The 25,553-nt window shown below is 40.8% G+C and overlaps 1 protein-coding gene and 1 pseudogene across 1 annotated transcript; one reads left to right on the forward strand and one right to left on the reverse strand.

The window, feature by feature from the left end:
• Positions 1 to 7,102: 7,102 nt before the first annotated feature.
• Positions 7,103 to 8,043, reverse strand: LOC118970413 (olfactory receptor 7D4-like; annotated as a pseudogene).
• A 13,043-nt stretch (positions 8,044 to 21,086) lies between these two features.
• Positions 21,087 to 22,007, forward strand: LOC118970497 (olfactory receptor 7D4-like). Its single transcript, XM_037008573.2, has one exon. The coding sequence runs from the start codon at positions 21,087 to 21,089 to the stop codon at positions 22,005 to 22,007; it is 921 nt and encodes a 306-aa protein (XP_036864468.2).
• The last annotated feature ends 3,546 nt before the right edge of the window (positions 22,008 to 25,553 follow it).

Raw genomic sequence — 25,553 nt, forward strand, 5'->3', positions numbered from 1 at the left:
ACTTCATCACGCCACTCACCCCAAAAGATAGGTCCACTGGGCAGAAAATAAGTAAGGACACGGAGGCACTGAACAACACACTAGAAAAGATGAACCTAATAGACATCTATAGAACTCTACATCCAAAAGCAACAGGATATACATTCTTCTCAAGTGGACATGGAACATTCTCCAGAATAGACCACATACTAGCTCACAAAAAGAGCCTCAGTAAATTCCAAAAGATTGAAATTCTACCAACCAACTTTTCAGACCACAAAGGTATAACACTAGAAATAAATTCTACAGAGAAAACAAAAAAGCTCACAAACACATGGAGGCTTAACAACATGCACCTATATAATCAATGGATCAACGAATAAATTAAAATAGAGATCAAGGAATATATGGAAACAAATGACAACAACAACACAAAGCCCCAACTTCTCTCGGACGCAGCGAAAGCAGCCTTAAGAGGAAAGTATATAGCGATCCAGGCACACTTAAAGAAGGAAGAACAATCCCAAGTGAATAGTCTAACATAACAATTATAGAAACTGGAAAAAGAAGAACAAATGAGGCCTAAACTCAGCAGAAGGAGGGACATACTAAAGATCAGAGAAGAAATAAACTAAATTGAGAAGAATAAAACAATAGCAAACATGAATGAAACCAAGAGCTGGTTCTTTAAGAAAATAAACATAATAGATAAGCCTCTAACCAAACTTATTAATAGAAAAAGAGAATCAACACACATCAACAGAATCAGAAATGAGAATGCAAAAATCACGACAGACTCCACAGAAATACAAAAAATTGTTAAAGACTACTATGAAAACCTATGTGCCAACAAGCTGGAAAACCTAGAAGAAATGGACAACTTCATAGAAAAATACAACCTTCCAAGACTGACCAAGGAAGAAACACAAAAGTTAAACAAGCCAATTATGAGCAAAGAAATTGAAGCAGTAATCAAAAAACTAGCCAAGAACAAAACCCCCGGACCAGACGGATTTACATAGGAATTTTATCACACATACAGAGAAGACATAATACCCATTCTCCTTAAAGTTTTCCAAAAAAATAGAAGAGGAGGGAATACTCTCAAACCCATTCTATGAAGCCAACATCACCCTAATACCAAAACCAGGAAAAGACTCCACCAAAAAAGAAAATTACAGACCACTATCCCTGATGAATGTAGATGCAAAAATACACAATAAAATATAAGCAAACCGAATTCAAAAATATATCCAAAGGATCATACACCATGACCAAGTGAGATTCATCACAGGGAAGCAAGGATGGAACAACATTCAAAACCCCATCAACATCATCCACCATAGAAACAAAAAGAAGCACAAAATCCACAAGATCATCTCCATAGATGCTGAAAAAGCATTTGACAAGATTCAACATACATTCATGATAAAAACTCTCAGCAAAATGGGTATACAGGGCACATACTTCAACATAATAAAGGCCATATATGATAAACTCACAGCCAACATCATACTGAACAGCGAGAAGCTGAAAGCTTTTCCTCTGAGATTGGGAACAAGACAGGGATGCCCACTCTCCCCACTGTTATTTAACATAGTACTGGAGGTACTAGCCACGGCAATCAGACAAAACACAGAAATACAAGGAATCCAGACTAGTAAAGAGGAAGTTAAACTGTCACTATTTGCAGATGACATGATATTGTACATAAAAATCCCTTAAGACTCCACTCCAAAACTACTAGAACTGATATCGGAATACAGCAAAGTTCCAGGATACAAAATTAACACACAGAAATCTGTGGCTTTCCTGTGCACTAATAATGAACCAATAGAAAGAAAAATCAGGAAAACAACTCCATTCACAACTGAATCAAAAAGAATAAAGTACCTAGGAATAAACCTAACCAAAGAAGTGAAAGACCTATACCCTGAAGACTACAAGACACTCTTGAAAGAAATTAAAGGGGACACTAACAAATGGAAACTCATCCCATGCTCTTGGCTAGGAAGAATTAATACCGTCAAAATGGCTATCCTGCCCAAAGTAATATACATATTTGATGCAATCCCTATCACATTACCAGCAACATTCTTCAATGAACTGAAACAAATAGTTCAAAAATTCATATGGAAACACCAAAGACCCCGAATAGCCAAAGCAAACCTGAGAAAGAAGAATAAAGTAAGGGGGATCTCACTCCCCAACTTCAAGATCTACTACAAAGCCACGGTATTCAAGACAATTTGGTACTGGCACAAGAACAGAGCCACAGAACAGTGGAACATATTAGAGACTCCAGATATTAACGCAAACATATATGGTCAATTAATATTTGATAAAGGAGCCATGGACATACAAATAGGGAAATGACAGTGTCTTCAACAGATGTACTGGACAGCTACATGTAAGAGAATGAAACTGGATCACTGTCTAACTCCATACACAAAAGTAAATTCGAAATGGATCAAAGACCTGAATGTAAGTCATGAAACCATAAAACTCTTAGAAGAAAACATAGGCAAAAATCTCTTAGACATAAACATGAGTGAACTCTTCTTCAACATATCTCCCTGGCAAGGAAAACAAAAGGAAAATGAACAAGTGGGACTATATTAAGCTGAAAAGCTTCAATACAGCAAAGGACACCATCAGTAGAACAAAAAGGCATCCTATAGTATGGGAGAATATATTTGTAAATGACAGATCCGATAAAGGCTTGACATCCAAAATATATAAAGAGCTCACCCACCTCAACAAACAAAAAACAAATAATCCAATTAAAAAATGGGCAGAGGACCTGAACAGAAAGTTCTCCGTAAAAGAAATTCAGATGGCCAACAGACACATGAAAAGATGCTCCACATCGCTAATTATCAGAGAAATGCAAATTAAAACCTCAATGAGATATCACCTCACACCAGGAAGGATAGCTGCCATCCAAAAGACAAACAACAACAAATGTTAGCGAGGTTCTGGAGAAAGGGGAACCCTCCTACACGGCTGGTGGGAATGTAAATTACTTCAACCATTGTGGAAAGCAGTATGGAGGTTCCTCAAAATTCTCAAAATAGACTTACCATTTGACCCAGGAATTCCACTCCTAGGAATTTACCCTAAAAATGTAGCACTCCATGTTGAAAAAGACAGATGCACCTCTATGTTTATCGCAGCACTATTTACAATAGCCAAGAATTGGAAGCAACCTAAGTGTCCATCAGTACATGAATGGATAAAGAAGATGTGGTACATATACACAATGTAATATTATTCAGCCATAAGAAGAAAACAAATGTACCACTTGCAACAACATGGATGGAGCTAGAAGGTATTATGCTCAGTGAAATAAGCCAAGCGGAGAAAGAGAAATACCAAATGATTTCACACATATGTGGAGTATAAGAACAAAGGAAAAACTGAAGGAACAGAACAGCAGCAGAATCACAGAACCCAAGAATGGACTAACAGGTACCAAAGGGAAAGGGACTGGGGAGGATGGGTGGGTAGGGAGGGATAAGGGGGGGGGAGAAGAAAGGGGGTATTATGATTAGCATGCATAATGGGGTGGTGGGAGAAAGGGGAGGGCGGTGCAACATAGAAGACAAGTAGTGATTCTGCAACATTTTGCTATGCTGATGGACAGTGATTGTAATAGGATTTGTGGGGGGGGACTTGGTATAGGGGAGAGCCTAGTAAACATAATATTCTTCATGTAATTATAGATTAATGATAACAAAAAAAGAGAAAGAAAAGGGGATTACTCACTGATAGGATAAAACCAACTGCAAATCAATGATTAATGCATGCTTTATATCCTTAATTTTGATCTTTTAAAGGGTGTAAGATGATCAGCTATGGAAGTATATTTTTCTGATAATATTCCTTTCTCTTAAAAAAAAAAAGCAGTTCCTGTGTGGTGATCTCCAATAGGTACTTCACATATCAAAGTGTGGGCAAAGGGTTTGTTTGTGTTTATACAGAGGATCAAAGCCTAATTTGGCTACCCAGAAAACCAATTAAGACACGATATGAAGAAGAACGTCCAACATCAACATCCTCTGGAAGAGTCATTCCAGAACATGATCATCAAAAAACTTAAACAAAGATCCTGGTGCTTTTGCAGTTGTAGCTGCATTCATCCCACTGGTTCCTGGACTTGCCATTGAAATGAAGAAGGAGATATCTAAGCTGGCCTGTGCATACAGTAAAACAACAAATTTGACTGGATCCATACTGTCGGAGCTCAACCAAGAATTAGAAGTGCAAGTTGCAGTGCTCCAAAATCGTGCGACTATAGACTATCTACTGTTAAAAGAACATATGGGATGTGAACAGTTCCCAGGAATGTGTTGTTTTAAAATGTCTGATTTTTCTCAAACTATTCAAATTCAGTTAGACAATATCCATCATATCATTGATAAGTTTTCACAAATGCCTAGGGTACCTAACTGGTTTTCTTGGTTTCACTGGATATGGCTGGTAATTGTAGGTCTGCTTTTGTTATGTAGCTGTATTCCTATTATGTTAATGTGTGTACACAATTTAATTAGTAGTTTAAAACCTATGCATGCTTATGTTACTCTACAAGAAGATATGTCAAAGAAATAATCAATCTTCCCATGTTTTCTTCCATCTGCTACTTCTATAGCTTTTCTTCTTCCTTCCTAATTACAACCCTTTAGTAGAAATCTTGCCTCATATCGAAAATTACCGAGTAATATAATTCTTCCAAGTGTTAAAGATACCTCAAGACAAATGCTGGGCACAGAAGCCACAGGGCATAAATCTGCAAAGAAGTAAAAAGCTAACCTTTTCAAAGAAAATTGCTTCTCTCTCACTTACCAACTTTACATTTCCGTGTATGGCCCTGGGAGATTACTGGTTAGCCAGAGACGGGTAAGATTCCTCAAGGGAGGAACAAACTAATAGAGGCACAGTCGCAGTGGGGTGCCATCAGGTGAGAAATTGGGGATCAACAGAGGTGAGGCTTAGAACCTCACCCCCCCCCTGTTTTGAGAGAAATTTTCTACATCCGTGGATGTTCTGTTGCCCTTGTCTAGCTTGGATTAATACTTAGACTATAGGCACACACCTGATCATCTACATTTGCCCTCTTACAGCACTAAATTATGTTTTCTACCTTTATCTTGCATCTACCTACCACTTCAGCATTTTATGTAAATAATAATAATAATAATAATAATAATAATAATAATAATAATAATAATAATAATAATGGAGAAATGTGGGATTCACATATAAATTAAGTATAAAAATCAAATGAATAATCATACGACTTGATCGTTTATAGTTTATGATGCGTGATCCAAACTGAAAGTTTCTATGATATGACTGCCCTTGCACTGTTCACCATGTAAGAACTTATTCACTATGTAAGAACTTGTTCACCACGTAAGAACTTGTTCGTTATGCTTCAGAATATTGGAGACTGTGGACAATTAAGCTTGGGGTTGATTAATGATTGTGCATTGAGTCCCCTATACAGAATTTTAGCGTTGTTAACAACCACTTGATCAATAAATATGAGAGATGCCCTCTCAGGAAAAAAAAACATTTCTGTAGTTTCATGGAGTTAGTTTAAAAACTCCATGTCTGGTTGTATATGTGGGAATGGGTATTTGTGGAAATTTTGAAGCTCTAAGTTTCAAGCTACATTTAAAAGATATCCCAACATTCATTAGATTCAAAATATTTTTATACAAGACTGTCCCTCATAGAATAGAATTACATAGACCAAATGTCAATATCGTTGTGGTTTACAAAGCCTGGTAAGGACAGCTTAGGAATAAAGTTTTTATCTTAAAAAAACATTGTTGTATAATATCTTATAAAGATATAGAAAACACTGTCTGAAGGAAATCTCACAATCTTTCTCCATTATTTAGTGCTACGACCACTTTTTGTTGTGGCTAAGTATATTTCACCACCATCCACCTCCAGAGCTGTTTCATTTTCTCATTTTGAAACTCTACCCACTAAACACTCATTCCCCATTTCTCCTCCTTCCAAATCCCTGCCAATAATGCACTGGAAAAAGTAAGTGACAGCTGGTGCTGACCATTGATAGGCTGGGATGTAGCTGAGACAGAGAAATGACCCCATGGAATGTGGCAGAAATGCTGAGCTTCTAATACTCCATCTGTCATTACGGACTATCAATGAATTTCCTCAAAAGAGAGCTAACTTCTCAATACACTCCACAAGTGTGTAATTACCCTTCCTGTCAGCACCTCCTGAGAGTACCCTCCCCCAAAATAAAACACAGAGAGAATAAATCTTATTTTATCATATTCATTATTAAATGTTTTAGGACTTTGGAGCACTATTAAAATTGCAACAATGGGAAAAAGAAGTCTAATAAAACAATAGAGAGGAAAGGAAGGAAGGAAAACTGGAGGGAAGAGGGAGAACAGAAAGCAAAGCAGAGGAAATTTGTGATCCTTTGCAATATGTTACTTACACGCACCTGAACAAACTGGCTTCCAAATCTATATTCCTACACTTGAAATTGAAAACCACATCACAGTTTTATAAATAGTACACAGCAAAGTAAGGATTGTGTCAGCTTCCCAGGTTAGAATCCATTCCAGTCTCAGTCTCTTCTCTGAAAAATGGGTCTAATAGCAAAGAATATCTCAAAGCAATGTTGTAAGAATGACATAAAATTATACATTCTGGAAAAAAGAAACACCTCAATACCATAAACTCTTTGGTTATGACTATTTTTCATTGCAATTCTTCCAAGGAAATACACAATCAAATTATGGGAACTAACATGAATATTTGGGGGATAATTTTTGGGGAAACCATGTCAGCACTTGATAAAAGTGCTTCCCATCTAATGCAGAGAGTCTGACGAATGGCTGTAACCTGACCAGGGGGAGAGGTTTATGGTAAACAAACATGGGAGAACAGGAAACAATCCCAGAGGGAGTGACTGAGGACAACTAATATAAAAACAAATAAAGGCAAAGCCATAGCAGCAGTGGGGATGGAGGAAACGGAGCACGTCTTTCAGTGGAGGAAAATAACCAAGATATTGAAATTTGTGACATTCGTGTTTGGGCTCAAAATGTCCACTTTTGAAGCCAATGACCCACTACAGACAAGAGGCTGTTCCGTTGAGAAGCCTTCGCAGGGCCCCCTTCACGTCCTTGTTCAGTAGGCTGTAGATGAAGGGGTTCAGCATGGGGGTGACCACCGTGTACATCACTGAGGCAATCGAGCTCTTCTGGGGAGAATGGGTCACAGCAGTGCTGAGGTAGACCCCCAAGGCCTCTCCCATAGAACAAGGAGACCACAGACAGGTGAGTCCCACAGGTGGAAATTGCTTTATACCTGTCCGCAGTGGAGGCCATCCTCGCTATGGAGGAGATGATTTGAGAGTAAGAGAACGGGACTCCAGTGAGAGGAAGCGCACAACGCAGAGCCGTGGCCACATACAAGACAATGTCATTGATGAGGGCTTCGGAGCAGGCCGCCTTGAGAACCTGCCCCAGCTCACAGAAGAAGTGCGGAATTTCAGTGCCTACACAGAAGGTCAGCCGCACCATCAGTAGAATATGAACCAGGGAGACCCAGGAAACGGTGAACCAACACACTAGGACCAGGAGCCCGCAGAGTCGGGGGTTCATGGTGGCCGTGTAGTGCAGGGGGTGGCAGACGGCCACGTACCGGTCATAGGCCATCATGGGCAGGAGGAAGTTGTCCAGCCCGGCAAAAACCACAAAGAAAATACACCTGAGTGAGGCAGCCTACGTAGGAGATGTCTTTTCTCTGTGTCTGGATGTTCACCAGTGTCTTGGGGACGGTGGTGGAGGTGAAGCAGATGTCCACAAAGGACAGGTGGGAGAGGAAGAAGTACATGGGGGTGTGGAGGTGGGGGTCGGAGCCGACGGCCAGAATGATGAGTAGATTCCCCAGGACGGTGACCAGGTACGTGGACAGGAAGAGGAAAAACAGGACAGGCTGCAGTTCCGGATCCTCTGAGAGGCCCAGGAGGAGGAACTGAAATACTTCTCTGCTGTTTCCTGTTTCCATGGAGGTGGGGTGCCGGCTGGAAAAGGAGGCAAAGAAAACATTCGGTGAACAGCCCGTGGGCACCTCGGCAACCATCAGCCTAGGACACCACCTGCACATGGACATCCTCCACCCTCTATTGGTCCAAGTGCCAGTGATTCACTCAGGCAAACGGTAGGTCCATTTTATAAGTAAATGCTTAGCTTACTTAAACTTTAGCAGACGTCTCTTATCTTGAACTCAGTGGTCCTAATTGTCTTTGAATCTGTGGACATAAATAAACTCCTTCTATGATACGACCTTTCCAAAATAATTCAGATGCCTAACATCCTTTGTTTATATACTCCTAACTTCATTCAGGTTGTTCTCTATGCATTAGTATAGGTGGATTCTCAAACCATCTTGATTCTATGACCTGATGCTTCCTATTGATGTAACAAATAACTCTCAAGAGCCTCAGTTTTTTCTCTTCTGTGATTACTAGTTTACCTTTCTGTGAGGATTCAAATACCTTTCTGTATAGGACTAACTCAATAAAGGATAGCCATTATTGATTTTAAGGCATTCATGGTATGACAATTATTTTTTATAGAAGGCCTTCCCCAAATACAGTACCAGGCTGTCATTTACAAAATGGGATCTCAAGTCAGACATCCAGGAGAGAATTTTATTCCACCAAGTCACTCTCCGTGAGACCTTGACCAACTTATTTCATCTGTCTTAGCTGCAGAAACCTCCCCTCTACAGAGGGAAGACAAAATATTCCCTACATAGTAAGACTAATGAGTGAATTGCATGAGATGACATATGTCATTGTTCTAGTGTTGTTCCAGTGATATTCAGTGCATACTTCATAAATATGAGCTTCTGTTATTAAAGTCACCATCAGTCAGTCCTGCATACCTGTTATTCATTGATATTCCCCTTAAACTAGAGCAACCATCAAACATGGAATTCTGACCGTTATGCACACAAGTCCACTACCCTTCTGAACACCATGCAGCAGTCCTAGTCAATGAAGGTCCCTACAGCTCCCTACTTCTGTACCATCTTCCAGGTGGATTCTTCCAAGAGGGAAAAGCATGTGTACTACACAGATAAGAGCAATAAACAAAGGCGCACAACCATTAAAATATAATAAATGGTGTGTGTGCTCATGTGTACATGCTCCTCGGTGGAGTTGTGTTGTATTAAAAACTAGCACAGCTTGTGAGGGGGAAAAGATGATGGTGTGAGAAGTGAGGTAGAAACCTTCTACCAAAAACACATATAACATGAAAATACATCAAATACAACTAATCCTGAAAGAGGGCCTGAGGACTGCAGAACAGACTGCCTACATCTGGGGGAAAGAGAAGACCTCATACAAAAGAGTAAAGTAGGAGGCTTAACAACATGCTGCTAAAGAGCCAATGGATCAATGACCAAATAAAAACACAGATCCAGCATTATATAGAGAGAAATGATAAAAAATAAGCACTCCAAGACCTGTGGGACGCAGCAAAGACAGTTCTACAAGGAAAGTATATAGCGATACAGGCCTATCTCAGGAAAGAAGAACAAACCCATATAAACCGTCTAAATCACAGTTAATGAAAGCAGAAAAAGAAGAATAAATGAGGCCCAAAGTCAGTTGAAGGGGGGACATAATAAAGATCAGAGAAGACATAAATAAAATTGAGAACAAAGCAATAGAAAGAATCAATAAAACCAGGAGCTAGTTCTTCAAGAAAATAAACAAAATGGTTAAACGCCTAGCCAGACGTATTAAGAGAAAAAGACAATCTACACACATCAACAGAATCAGAAATGAGAAAGGAAAAATCACTATGGACCCACAGAAATAAAAAGAATTATTAGAGAATACTATGAGAATCTATATGCTAACAAACTGGAAAACCTAGAAGAAAAGGCCAACTTCCTAGAAAAATACAACCTTCCAAGACTGACCAAGGAAGAAACAGAAAATCTAAACAGACCAATTACCAGGAACGAAATTGAAATGGTAATCAAAAAACTACCCAAGAACAAAACCCCCAGGAAAGATGGATTTACTATTGAATTTTATCAGACATATAGAGAAGACATTAAACCCATCCTCCTTAAAGTTTTCCAAAAAGTAGAAAAGGGGGCAATACCTCCAAACTCATTCCATTGGGCCAGCATCACTCTAATACCAAAAACAGGCAAAGACAGCACAAAAAAAATTACAGACCAATATCCCTGATGAACATAGATGCAAAAATACTCAACAAAATATTAGCACCCCAATACAAAAACACATCAAAAAGATCATCAACAGTGGTCAAGTGGCATTTATTTCACGGATGCAAGGATGGTACAATTTTTGAAAACCTATCAACATGATACACCACAGGGGGAAAAAAAGGGCAAAAACCACATGATCATCTCCATAGATAATGAAAAAGCATTTGACAAAATTACGCATCCACTCATGATAAAAACTCTCAACAAAATGGGTACAGGGTGCAAGTACCTCAACATAATGAGGGCCATATATGACAAACCACAGCCAGCATCATACTTAAGAGCATAAATGTGAAAGCTTTCCTCTAAGATTGGGAACAAGACAAGGATGCCCACTCTCACCACTTTTATCCTACATACTTCTGGAGGTCCTGTCTCCAGCATTCAAACAACACAAAGAAATAAAATACATCCAGATTGGTAAGGAAGAAGTTGAACTATCACTCTTTGCAGATGACATGATACTGTACATAAGAAACCCTAAAGAATCCACTCCAAAACTACTAGAACTAATCATTGAATTCAGCAAATTTGCACTATACAAAATTAATGCACAGAAATCTGTTTAATTCCTATATACTAATGATCAACTAGCAGAAAGAGTAATAAGGAAGAAAACCTCCACTTACAATTGCAACAAAAAGAATAAAATACCTAGGAATAAACCGAACCAAGGAGTGGAAAGACCTCTACTCTGAAAACTACAAGACACTCATGAGAGAAAGTAAAGAAGTCACCAATATATGTATATACACCCCGTGCTCATAGGTAGGAAGAACTCATATTGTCAAAGTGGTCAACCTGCCTAAAGTAATCTACACATTCAATGCAATCCCTATCAAAATACCAACAGCATTCTTCAACGAACTAGAGCAAATAGTTCTAAAATTTACATGGAACCACAAAAGACCCGAAATAGCCAAAAGGAATCCTAAGAAGGAAGAATAAAGCTGGGGAAATCACACACCCCGACTTCAATCTCTACTACAAAGCCACAGTAATCAAGACAATTTGGTACTGGCACAAGAACAGAGCTATAGATCAATGGAACAGAATAGAGGGTCCAGGTATAAACTCACACATATATGGCTAGTTAATATATAATAAAGGAGCCATGGGTATAACAATACGGATATGACAGCCTCTTCAACAACTGGTGTTAGAAAACTGGACAGCTACGTGCAAGACAATGAAACTGGATTATTTTCTAACCCCACACACAAAATTAAACTCTAAATGGATCAAAGTCCTGAATGTAAGTCATGAATCCATAAAACTCTTAGAGGACAACATAGGCAAAAATCTCCTGAATATAAACATGGGAAACGTTTCTGAATGCATCTCCTCAGGCAAGAGAAACAAAAGTAAAAATGAGCAAATGGAACCACATCAAGCTAAAAAGCTTCAATACAGCAAAGGACACTATCAGCAGAACAAAACAGAATCCTACAGTATGGGAGAATATATTCATAACTGACTTATGTGATAGGGGGTTAACATCCAAAATATAAAAGAGCTCACATGCCTCAACACCGAAAAAACAACACGATTTAAAAATGGGCAGATCTGAACAGACACTTTTCCAAAGAAGAAATGCAGATGGTCAATAGGCACATGAAAACATGATCCACATTACTAATTATCAGGGAAATGAAAATTAAAACCACAGTGAGTTATCATCCCACACCAATTAGGATGGCCAACATCCAGAAGACAAGAAACAATAAGTGCTGGAGAGGATGCAGAGAAAGGGGAACCCTCCTACACAATTGGTGGGAATGTAAATTAGTTCAACCATTGTGGAAAGCAATATGGAGGTTCCTCAAAAAACTGAAAATGAAAATGCCATTTGACTTGTAATTCTACTCCTAGGAATTTATCCAAAGAAAACAAGATTCCTGATTGAAAAAGACATATACACCCCTATGTTTATCGCAGCACTATTTACAATAGCCAATATATGGAAGCAACCTAAGTGTCCATCAGTAGATGAATGGATAAAGAAGAGGTGGTAGATATACACAATGGAATATTATTCAGCCATGAAAAGGAAACAAATCCTACCATGTGCTGTGACATGGATAGAGCTAGAGGGTATCATGCTCAGTAACATAAGCCAGTTGGAGAAAGACTATAATCAAAATATTTTGCTCATTTGTGGAGTATAACAACAAAACAAAACAGCAGCAGATGCACAGACACCAAGAAGGAACTAGTGGTTATCAAAGGAAAGGGTTGGGAAAAGTGAATGGGGAGGGAGGGAGAAGGGGATTTAGGGACATTATAATGTGCAGACACAATATAGGTCGGTCACGGGAAATCAGTACAGCGTGAAGACAAGTAAGGACTCTACAGCATCTTACTACACTGATGGACAGTGACTGCAATGTGGTGGTGGTCGGGGAGACTTGGTAATATGGGTGAATGTTGAAACCACAATGCTGCTCATGGGAAACCTACAGAAGCTTTTGTATCAATGATACATTAATTTCTTAAAACTCAAGGTAAAATTTCTCAGCTGACCTTCGGAGGGGAACCACAGAGAAAGCAGAAGCAAGCTGCCACTTCAGAGCCTGCAACTAAAATCTGCTCCTGAAAATACTCTACCGTGAGTTTTGCCAAGAAAGCAACAGTGGGGGCCTTATACACATCTACCGTATAGACACATGAATGTATTTTACATGTCTTTAAATGCGAAAACAGCTTTTCGGTTTCAATCTCACTCTTATGAACACGTACCACCACCAAAATTAAGAATAAACTTTGTATTTTGAAGAAAAGAAACACAGCACTGCTAAGTGCATGTAAGTGATTGATCGACAATTAAAAATATTCAAAGCCCCTACAAATCAAATATTCTTTAGACATCAATGGAAAATTTGAGATGAAAAGAAATGTTTATAAGCTCCATGATAGAAAATGGCCAGCATTATTAATGTATAAAGAATGCAAGTAATTACAGAAAAATATCATTGAGTACCACTTCGGTACAGGGAGGCAGAAGGAAAATGCTTCTCCTAAATATGAATTATGGAGCTGTGAGAGGAAGGGTAGGTAATTGTTCATCAGGAGAGGTAAGGAGTTGGCAAGCATTTGGGCTGAGAGCACAGAATTCACAATCGCTCCATGGGTAGTAAGCTTGGAAATGGAAGGGACTTGAGGGGCCAGAGAGATGTTGAATGGAGTGTGGGGATCAGCACAGACACTATGGGTGGGACTCACTCCTAGAGCATCCTGCACAATTCCCTGATGTGCCTCTCATGTTGGCAATTTCATATTTATTTGTGGTTCACAGGTCATGAACGGTTTTGCTCATCATTGCCTTTCCTCTGACTTCCACATTGCCTCGCTTATGGTTGGTGCTCAACATGAGCATATCTTAGATGTCTATTAAAGAGGAGAAGTTCTTTCTTTGGTTTGAATTAAGATGACAAGGCATCTGCTAAGGATTTTTTACTTTCTGCAAGTACCAAAACCTGGGACCAACTTTCTGTGATGTTCTTCCCTTGAAGGATCTCTTGGGAAATTCAGTGATCAGACGGTGTCCACAGTGTCATGGATCTCTTTGTGAAGTGGTGAATCGTCTTGCTTCTGTTGAAATGACTAATCAAATGAGAGTGAAAAATAGCCTTCACATCTGCTGGTGACATGGAGGCATTGTTTGTGTTGGGGAGGGTTCCGTGCATCACCTCTAAATGGACAGGAAGGGGCAGGACAAGCCCGGGACAGTAAGCGGTACAGTGTTGAGGAAGTGTCAATGGAAATATAAAAAGCAAATGAAATTTGTCAGGATAGGGGAGGGCAGAGGTAAGACACAGTCTAAAGGGAGTATATATTATACAGTTAGTTAAAAAAATGCTTTTAATGGAAAATATGGAACATGTTTAATTCCAAAGAGGATGATCATATTTAGTGTAGGCATTGAATGCACAGTTCATTCCAGCCAAGTAATTCACAAGTTGCAGTAAATGCTTTAAATCAGTAACCATGACAAAGTGTTGTATCTCCAGTTTATAGAGCCCATGGGTCTTGAAATCCAGGGTTGGAAGCAGAAGTGGCCCTCTAATGTCACCCCCAGTGAGCCACTGGGATGTTTGTGCTTCAGGGTCCACCACTCCGGCGTCTGCATGTTTAGAGGTCTGGATTTTAAAGGCTAACACGTCCAGAGACACGGCAAAAGTCCCACTGACCTTCAGGCTGTGCTGCTGCCTGCCACTACAGGTCCCTCCTACCAAGAAGAGGAGTCACCGCCTGGAAGGGTAATTGTCCCTGGTTATCGTGTCCTTCTGTGACCATGCAGAGGCCGTGACCTGGTGGATACAGAGGGCTGTCACTCAGGCTCCCACAGCATGATAAGTCTGAGTGGTGTGTCCTTGGGTGGGGCAGCTTCCTTTACCAGAGAGCAATTCTCTAGGAGGATGAAGGCTGAGGGCTGTCACCTGGTGGCACTCCCTGCACCTGGAAGAATAATTCCTTAATTCTGCTGTGAGAAGGGGGAACCCCTCAAGGGACTCACCACAGTCCACCCCACTAGCGATTTGCATCAGGACCTGTAACAGGACATGCAGTGTCCCATGAGCGTTCATCCATGATACATGAGCTTAAGGAGCTGGGACAGTCTTTTCCTCATAAGTGAGTACCAGACCCACTACTCAAGGATTAAGAGTAAGGCTCAGCCCAGCTCCGTCTGTCCTTCTGACCTCCTTCTGTGTAAACCCAATTCTGTCTCCCACTCCTGCCAGTAGCACTGAACGTCAGAGCAACGTGAGCCATTATCCCGTGGAAATCATTAGTGGAATATTTCACAGGTACATCACACTGAACCTTTCCAAGAACAAACTCCGTGTTTTCCCTTTGCTTCTCTTCTTTCCTTCCTTCTTTCCAAAATCCTCTTGCCCATGTAGTGTTCCAGCCATGTCTGCTGTAATTATTTCAGTGGAAGCTGTGACCAGCTTTACACAGCTGCAGCTGACAGCTACTGGCCACAGGCCCAAGTCGTATACCTGCTGTTTCCCACTCTTAAGCTTCCCTAATCATACCACAAGGGCTGCCTGAGAGAATCTGTTCTGTACTGATAAACATGTGGATGTTAACTCCTCAAGGACCACCCCTGCCCACTGGAAGACATAAGCGGATGTCTTGCACCCACTGAGTGGTAAGTTGTGGGGCACATGTCATAACCCCCCTCAGAAGGGTTTGGTAGAACTGAGCACCAGGCATCCATTGGGGGATCAAAGTGACAATGAACACTTTCATTAGCTTTCCTTCCTTCCCTGTATCATTCCCATTGCTCTATACTCTTGTTCCTAGGGGTGAAATTCTTTCCAGAAAATTATTTGCACACAAGCCTTTGTGATGAAGTCCTGTTTTTATTTTATTAAGGTATCATTGACATACAATGAAGGTTTCACATGAGCAACACTACGGTTACTACAGTCACCCATATTATCGAGTCCCCCCCCACACCCCACTGCAGTCACTGTCCATCACTAGATGCTATAGAATCACTACTTGTCTTCTCTGTGCTGCACTGCTGTCCCTGTGGTGCCCCCTACATTATGTGTGCTAATCCCAATGCCCATTAATCCCCTTCTCCCTCCCTTCCCACTCAGTCTCCAAACCCCTTTCCCCTTGGTAACCGCCTGCCCCTTCTTGGAGTCTGTGAGTCCACTGCTGTTCTGTTCCTTCAGTTTTGCTTTGTTATTATACTCCACAAATGAGTGAAATCATTTGGTACTTGTCTTTCTCCACATGGCTTATTTCACCCAGCATAATACCTTCTAGGTCAGTGAGGGCCTGTTTTTAAGGACATACATAAAATGGGAGAACAGCAGTAAAATAAGGCTTTGGTTTATGAGATATTAATCAAAATTTTAATGTTACTGAAATAATACTTAACTACTTGCAGTTATATTAATATGCCTTTTTGTTTTACACCTGATGTCCTTCTATATGCCATTTCTGTTTGAAGTGTTGACTCACCAATTTCAGTGATAGGATTCAGCAGTCAGGTACACATACTCAAGCTAAATGTTCTATTGACAAAGTTATTCATTGCGGCATAATTTGTTATATAAAAAAAATAGAGAACAACATACCTGTTGTCATCTACATAAATGGGGGAACACTCGTACAAGGTAATGTTGTGCAGCAGTAAAAAGAAAGATGCCTGGTTAATCCACGCACACACAAAAAAACCTACTACTGCTAAGTAAATTCAACAAGATTGCAGGGAACGTCAACACTGGTTGTAATTGTGTTTGAAGCTATGGACATAACCTGACTTCTATGATACGATGCTTCTAAAATGATTGAAGGCATCCAATGTCTGTTCTTTGATAATCTCCATGCTTCCTTCATTTAAACAGCTCTATGAGAGTTGATTAAGAAGTGGATTCTCAAACCACCTTGAATCATGATGTTTGCTACTGTTGGGACATGAGAGCTCTCTCGCGCGTGCCCTTTTTTTCTCAACAGGTGGTGACTACTCTCACCTACTACTTTATCAGCATTCAAATGCCTTTGTAGGCATTAGGATATCACTAAAAGATAGCCATTCTTATAATTAATATAGCTAAATTCTTCCATTTATGAAAACTGTTCCTGATATAGAGCTCCCCCAAATTAGAAAATGGGACCTTGAGTCAAATTTCCTGGTTAGAATTTTGTTCTGCCAACTTACCCTCTGTGTGATCTTGACCAAGTTATTGAATCCCTCTTAGCTGCAGAAACGTCACATCTACAATGGGAAAAGTAAATACTCCCTACCTTGAAAGACCGCATTTGAATGACGTGATACACGTACCTTTTCTACTGTACTTCCTGTGACATACAGTGGACACCTGGTAAACATGGGCTTCTGTTCTTAACATCACAATAAACCTGAATTATATGGCTATTATTTATCAATATTTCCTTGAAGCTGGGGCAGCCATCAGTGGGGGGATTCTGATCATTACAAACACAGCAGTCTGTTACCTCTTCTGACTGCCATGCAGCACTTCAGGTCAGTGAAGGTCTCTACAGCTCCCTTCCAGGACCACCTACCAGGTGGATACTTCTAAGAAGAGGGCAGAGCATGGGGACTGCACAGACAATAGGAAGGAAAAAGACACAACCATTTAAATAAAATACAAAGCGTGTGTGGGGATGTGTTTCTGTGTACTTGCTCTCATGGGGATGTTGGTATTAAAATTCAGGGGTGATAATTATTATCATTCCCCAACTCGGGCCACAGCGTCAGGACCCCTAGGCAGGAGGGCGCCTGCACGCCTGCAGGGAGGAGTTCCCCAGCCAGACTGACCTCGGGGGGGGGCGCTGTGGACGCAACCCACGGGCTCTATTCCCGCAGACGGGGACCCCACGCTGGACTCTGGGCCAGTCTCCGTGACCGCTAAAAGGCGCTCCCGACCCCCACACCTGAGGTCATTATTCGAGGGGTGGCAGATGGGGAGAAATGGGAGAGGAAAATATGAAAGGCGTGTGAGACCTGGTGCACCCCGGCCCCAGGAGGTTGTACTACCAGTCCCGCCCAGTCATTCCCGAGAAAGCCTCCCTACACTGTGAGAAGTAGGGAAAACATGGTACTGTGTGCGTGTGTGTGTGCGTGTGTGTGCGCGCGTGTGTATGCGTACTTGCGCGTGCGTGTGTGTGTGTGTATGCGTGTGGGTGTGTGTATGTGTGTGCGTGTGTGTGTGTGTGTGTGTGTGTGCGCGTGTGTGTGTGCCTACACAGACACTACATCGCCTGAAACTTCCCCATTCAAACAAGCTTGAACCTCAGTGGAGCTGCATTGTCTGCAGAGCGCGAAGGCAGTGCGACGATTTGTTTAATGACGGGCTCTGAGAATTCAACCGCGGAGACACTAATGATTTGTCCCTGCTGTCCCTGACATATAATTCTCTGATGCCAACCGAGGTGCCAAGGCACAAGGGCTTCCCCAGGACAGCCTGCAGGCGCAGAAAGCTCCGGGGCTGACCTTAAGCGGGGGCCGCATGAGGGTAGGTGGAGTGAGTGGGAGAAGGGGACAGAACGTGGGTTCGGGGCTTTCCTTCTTTAAAACTGCGACTGGGACAGCCCCATGTTCATTTAGTCCACAAAGTTAAAGTCCCTGTTCTCTGAAGGTACTTTTGTTTTAAAAAAAAACTCTTCTCCAGACCTTGTTCTTTTCCTGCTTTCTCTTCATTGAATCTAGATCCTCTTACAAGAGCTATTTTTCTGGAGACTTTTTACCGCTCCCCACACTTTTCCACCTTTTTAGGCTGGTCTTAGATTTCATGTGGCCAATATTTTACTCACTTACTACTCACTGGAGATCTATGATGCACCAGGTATTGTCTCTTTTATTCCTAATGCGATGTGATATTTCTATTAAATTATATTGTTTTTGCTGTTCTTGATGCAGATTCGACTTACTGATTGACACCTAATAGTTCTGTATAGTTGCTGTTTCACATTAATGTCCACAATATTCTCTACAAATAGTGTATATGTCTGATGTTTGCTACTCAAGCTAATTTCCTTTCCTCATTTTAAAAATCTCTTTAAATACTCAACGTCATATAGCAGGATTGAAGTTGGGTAGACAGCCTTGGGCTGTTCATGAGCTTGACACAAATATTTAGTCTGTTAACGTAGAATATCCTGTTGTTTACTGTTTTAAGACAACCATTCTTTGCTGGGTTTGGAGATTGTCCTTATTTCCTCATTCAGTGAGAGGCTCTGTCCTGGCCACTAAGCAAGTAACGGCTGTTACATTTTCTCAGAAGCATTTTCTATTTTGATTATGGTTATAATTTCTTTCAGTGACTTATTTCGTAATGAATTAAGTGAGCAAACGTTCTAGAATTGAACATGCTGCCCATGCCTAGAATACTTGTCATTCTGTTCATTATGATTCTTTTCAAGTAGATATAGATGCATCTTATTTAACTTGACTATTCTACTTAGTGTCTACATTCAGATAGATGATGAGCTTGAAGATTGCTTTTCTGTGTTAAAGTTCATTGACGCTTTGGGTGTCAGTCTTTATTGTACATCTAACGTGCACACGCTGAGCACACACTAGATGCCAGGCAGGACATAAGTACCTGCAAAAAGAATGGTGAGCAAAAACAGACTCAACCTCTGACCCACAAGTAAGAACTGAATCGCCCACAGGAGACGCACATCAAGGGACAGCCGGGAGGCCTGGCCAGGTAGGCTGCTGCAGGGTCCCTGCCGGCCCCACACTCTGCTCACGTCGTGCCAGCCCCTTGGTTCCCTTCCATCACCGAGCTCACCAACCCACAGGGCAGCTGCAAGTTCTGTGCCCCGAATGCTTGCCCTTTATTTCCCCTGAAGAACAATTTCCCATCCTAAGCATCACAGCACAGGTATTCTTCTCTTACTGAAGTAGTCTAAAGACTTCTTTTCTACCCACCTCTTCTGACTGAATTAGTCCTCAGTGATATTGTCCTCTTTAATTAACTGCATTCTGTGGACATTAATAACACTGGCCTTTTCCCATAATGCACAGGGTAAATATTTTCTTCTTAAACTGGCCTTTTATTTCACAAGGAGGATTTGATTCAACAGAAGCTTTGAATATTTTAATCAAATTGATCAGTCATTTTAAAAATTAATTAACTCCCCTGAATTTTAATAGTAACATCCCCACATGAGAGTAGGAACACATAAACACACTCCCACACATGCTTTGTATTTTACTTTAATGGTTGTGTGTTTTTATTTCCACCTCTTATCTACATAGTCTATAGGCTTTCCCTGTTCATGGAAGAACCCACCTGGCAGGTGGTACCTGCAGGGACCTGTAAGGAACTTCACTGACTAGACGTGCTGCATGGTAGTCAAAACAGGTAGCACACCTGTCGGGCTCATAATGATCAGAATCCCCCTTTTGATGGCTGCCCAAGCTTCAAGGAAATATTGATAAATAATAGTCATATAATTCACGTTTATTGTGACAAAACACACACTTATGAAATATGCACTGAAGGTCACAGGAACCACACTAGAAAAATTTCATGCAGAACCTCATTCAATTCAGTCTTACAATGTAGGGAATACTTACTCCTCCCATTGTAGAGGTGACGTTTCTGCACCTAAGTGGGAATAAATATCTTGGTCGAGGTCACACAGAAGGTACATTGCTGGCCCTAAATTCTATCCAAGAAGTCTGACTCAAGATTCCATTTTCTAAATGACAACTCTGAACTGTACTTGGGAAGAGCTGTACATCAATAACAATTTTCATAAATGGAATAAATTAACAATAGCATAATGGTAATTATTTGTTATTATTTTTGAATCCCCACAAAGTACGTGATAGTAGACAAATAAAAAATTAAGGCACATGAGAGCTAGCTGTCATGTCACATCTTCGGGAAGCATCCAGTCATGGAATCAAGGTTCTTTGAGAATCCACTCCTCAGTAAGCATAACAGAGTTGTTTAAATGAAGGAAGTATGGAGATTTTCAATGGACAGACATTAAATGCCTCCAGTTATTTTGGAAGGGTCATACCATAGACAAAATTGGCTTCACTTATAGCTTCAAATAGAATTACTATCAGTGAGATAAAATGCAATTTTGGCTATATTTTAAAAAGCTAAGTAGTTACGCTAAAAATAAAAACAGGCTATCATTTGACTGAGTGAATCACTGGCACTTGGAACAACAAAGGGTAGAGGATGTCCATGTGCAGGTGGTGTCCTAGGCTGATGGTTTCCGAGGTGCCCACGGGCTGTTCACGGAACGTTGTCTTTGCCTCCTTTCCCAGCCGGCACTCCACCTCCATGGAATCAGGAAACAGCACACAAATTTCCCAGTTCCTCCTCCTGGGCCTCTCAGAGGATCCAGAACTACAGCCTGTCCTCTTTGGCCTCTTCCTGTCCATGTACCTAGTCACCGTCATGGGGAACCTGCTCATCATCCTGGCCATCGGCTCTGACCCCCACCTCCACACCCCCATGTATTTCTTCCTCTCCCACCTGTCCTGTGTGGACATCTGCTTCACCTCCACCACTGTCCCCAAGATGCTGCTGAACATCCAGACACAGAGAAAAGACATCTCCTACGTAGGATGCCTCACTCAGGTGTATTTCTTAATGGTTTTTGCCGGGCTAGAGGACTTCCTCCTGACCGTGATGGCCTATGACCGGTATGTGGCCATCTGCCAACCCCTACACTACACGGCCATCATGAACCCCCGGCTCTGTGGGCTCCTGGTACTTGCGTGTTGGTTCACCGTTTTCTGGGGCTCCCTGCTTCATATTCTACTGATGGTGCGGCTGACCTTCTGTGTAGGCACTGAAATTCCGCACTTTTTCTGTGAGCTGGGGCAGGTTCTCAAGGCTGCCTGCTCTGACGCCCTCATCAATGACATCGCCGTGTATGCCACCACGGCTCTGCTGGGTGTGTTTCCTCTCACCGGAGTCCTGTTCTCTTACTCTCAGATCGTATCCTCCATAGCGAGGATGGCCTCCACTGAGGGCAGGTATAAAGCATTTTCCACCTGTGGGTCTCACCTGTCTGTGGTCTCCTTGTTCTATGGGACAAGCCTGGGGGTCTACCTCAGCGCTGCTGTGACCCATTCTTCCCAGAGGAGCTCGATTGCCTCAGTGATGTACACGGTGGTCACCCCCATGCTGAACCCCTTCATCTACAGCATGAGGAACAGGGATGTGAAGGGGGCCCTGGGAAGGCTCCTCAGCTAAATAGCCTCTTGTCAAGATGGGCCATTGGCCTCATAACTGAGCAGACACTTTGGGCCCCAGAGGCACAACACAAATTTCAATATCCTGAATCTTTACCTTCCTAAATGATGCTCCTCACTACTTCCATTTCTTATATTACGTTCTTCTCAACAACTCCATAATTGTTGACTCTTCACCCTCCTTGCAGCCCCTAAAGCTCTAGCTCCGGTCAGTTTTCTTACAGCCATTCCTGAGACTTCCAGCATTAGGTATGAAGCACTTGCATCAAGTGCTGACACGGTTTCCCCATAAGTTATCTTCACATGTTCATATTCATCACCTTAATTTGGTTGTGTGTTAGTTTTTTCCTGGAAGATGGAATGAAAATTACACAATCAGCATAACTAAAGTGCATATCAAGACTGCTCCTGTTAACAGTGTTTAACTTGATGTATTCCTGACCATATTTCTTTGTGATGCTTTCTCTCATTTACCTCATTTTTCAGAGAAAGAAATTGAATAGGGATGGACTTTAACCCCAAAACCTGATATCCTCATAACTTTGCTATCATAGTTTTCATGAAAACAGTGATTTGATTTTCAACTTGAAGGGTCGGATCTACATGAGAAAGCATTTATTCAGGTGATTCAGAGGAACATATTGCAGAGGAAAATGCTGAGATACCACTTCCCTCTTTGCCTTCTTTCTGTCCTCCTTCCTTCCCTCCCTCTCTCCTTTCCTGGTTTTTGGACATTTATTTCCCATCATTGAATATTTACCATGTTCCCCTAAGTCCTATAAATGTATATATGAACACAATAGAGTAAGACTTGTTCTCTCACATGGCTTGTATTTGGAGGAGGGTACTCTCCGGAGATGCCACCAGGAATGGTAGGTACACACTTATGGAATATATTCAGAATCTAGCTCATTTTTGAAAAGACTATTGATAGGATTGTGTCTGCAGTGAAGGTTGGAGAAGGAGATGTCAGTCTTTCTGCCACATTCCACGGGATCCTTTTTCTGTCTCCATTGCATACCAGCCTGATTGACAGTGGTCAGCACCAGATGGGACCTACTTTTTTTCCGCCCCCTAATTTTTTTTGTGGTTTGATGGCTTGTTTTCTTTTCATTCCCGAATAATATCCCAGTTTGCAGACATAGCTGTTTGTTTGCCAATTCACCTTTGAAGGACATTTGGATTGCTTCTAGTTTCTGAGAGCTTTAAATAAATCTACTACAAATATTTCTATATAGATATTACTGTGGACATAGTTTTTGAGTCATTTAGATCACTGCTGCACGACCAGATGGTACGGCGATGTCGGGCCTTATAAGGAACTGCCAAACCCTTATAAAAGTGTCTGTGCCATTTTACATTCCCACCAGCAATGAGATTCCTGTTGCTTCACATCCTTACCAGCATTTGATAGTCAGATTTTTACATTTTAGTCATTCTAATAGAAGTGCATCTCTATGTTTTATTAATTTGTATCTCCCTGATGGAAACGATGAGCATCTTTTCACATGTTTATTTGCCATCTGACTATCATCTTTGGTGGGGTGTCTATCCATATTTATCCCATTTTGAAATTGGGTTGTTCATTTTCTGAGTTTTTAGTAACCACTGGGATGTAAAATTTTGTCAACATTTTTTTCTATTTCTGCATCTGTTGACATGATCATAAGATTTTTCTTCTTTAGCCTGTTGATCTGATGGATTACATCAATTAATTTTTGAATGTTGAATCAGCCTTGCATGTCTGGAATGAATAAATTAAATAAGCACTTTTTTTTCAGCTTAGCTTATTTATTCAGTGCTGACACCTCTGGTCTGACTGGTCCAGTGAGGGGCAGGGCCGGGCAGGGCACACAGTGACACAGTGAGTGCACCATTTTCACTGGTATATGCTTCTTTTTATACATGGATTTGATTTGTGAAACTTTTTCTTGAGGATTTTTACATCTACTTTCATGAGAGATATCGGTCTGTAATTTTTCTCTTTTTGTCTGGTTTTGATACTAGGGCAATGCTGGCATCATAATGTGAGTGAGGCAGTGCTTGCTCTGCTTCTGTTTTCAGGCAGGGGTTGCAGAGAATTGGTGTTTCATCCTTACATGTTTGGTAGAATTTCCCAGTGGAACTGTCCTGCCCTGGTGCTTTCTTTTTGGAATGTCATCGACTCAATTTCTTTAAAAATAATGACTTACTCAGATTATCTGTCACTTCTTCTGTGAGTTTTCGCTGATCGGATCTTTTAGAGAATTGTCCATTTCATCTAAACCATGAAATTTGTAGCATAGTGTGGTACTCATAATATTCCCTAATTATACTTTTAATGTTGGGGCTCAGAAGGAATGGCCCCCATTTCATTTCTGATATTAGGGATCTGTGTCTTCCCTCAGTTTTTCTTGGGAGAGATGGCTAGAGGTTTATCTAGTTTATTAATTTTTATGCAGAACCAGTTTTTGGATTTGTTGATTTTCTCTGTTCTGTTTTCAATTAATTGATTTCTCCTCTAATTTTTAGTACTATTTTTTCTTCTGCTTGCTTTGAGTTTATATTACTCTTCGTTTCTACTTTCTAGTTTCCTAAATTGGAAGCTTTAGGTGATCTAGTTCTCTTCTAATATATACATTTGGTGATATAACTTTCCACTTAGCTGATCCCATAAATTCTGTGATTAGTTGTATTTCCCTGTTCACTTCTTCACAACACTTTAGAAATGTGTTCTTTAATCTGGGACCTATTTTTCTAAATTCATGATAAGCAGTAGCTGGAAAAAGGGAGGAATGGGGACTGACTGCTTAGAAGGGATCCATTTCAATTGAGAAAAATGAAATGTTTTGGAAATGGTGGTGGTGATGGCTGCACAATAATGTGAATGTACTTAATGCCAAGTGAATAGAACTGTACACTTAAGCATTTTTAACATTATAGATTTTACTATGTATATTTAAGTACAATAAAATGATGAACTGGCGGAAAATGATGCAATAAAATTGAGTTATTTCCTTCAGAACTTTGTCCTTTGGGCAGGACTATGGGGAGAAAGGAGGTACAAACACAGCTCAGGGGGCAAGGCTGGAGGTGGGATGCTCATCAAAAGCTTTTCTACTTGATTCCTGCTCCTAGAAACTTTACAGTGATAATCCCATATTCATAAGCCCTCACACTCATAAAATAGGCTATTTCCTCCATTCACTCAAACCCATCTTTAGCACTTTTATTTTCCCTTACTTATATTGGACAACTTGCTAAACTCTATTGACTTGCATTTTTAATGTAATGAAATTTTCTGCATATATTTTTTCGTCTTCAAATCAGAACTTGCTCTAATTTTTATAATAGCACCATACAGTCCAGGTCTTCCAACACTGTTGTGGAATAGTACTGATAGCACGCATTGCTCACTTACTCAGGAATGGTTTTAAACTTTCTCAGTTTATCTTGTTTACTGTGGATTTCAGTGAGTGGCTGTAGTGGAGTCAATAAAGATCTTTTACAATCCTCATTTACCTACAACTTTTATCAAAAATTGTTCCTGTGCACTTTCAAGTATATT

This window comes from Manis javanica, chromosome 13 (genome assembly GCF_040802235.1).
Source record: "Manis javanica isolate MJ-LG chromosome 13, MJ_LKY, whole genome shotgun sequence".
Classification (NCBI taxonomy): Eukaryota; Metazoa; Chordata; class Mammalia; order Pholidota; family Manidae; genus Manis; species Manis javanica.

Bases quoted from the DNA above. Each gene is read 5' to 3' on its own strand.
- LOC118970497 (XM_037008573.2), top strand. From the start codon at position 21,087: ATGGAATCAGGAAACAGCACACAAATTTCCCAGTTCCTCCTCCTGGGC.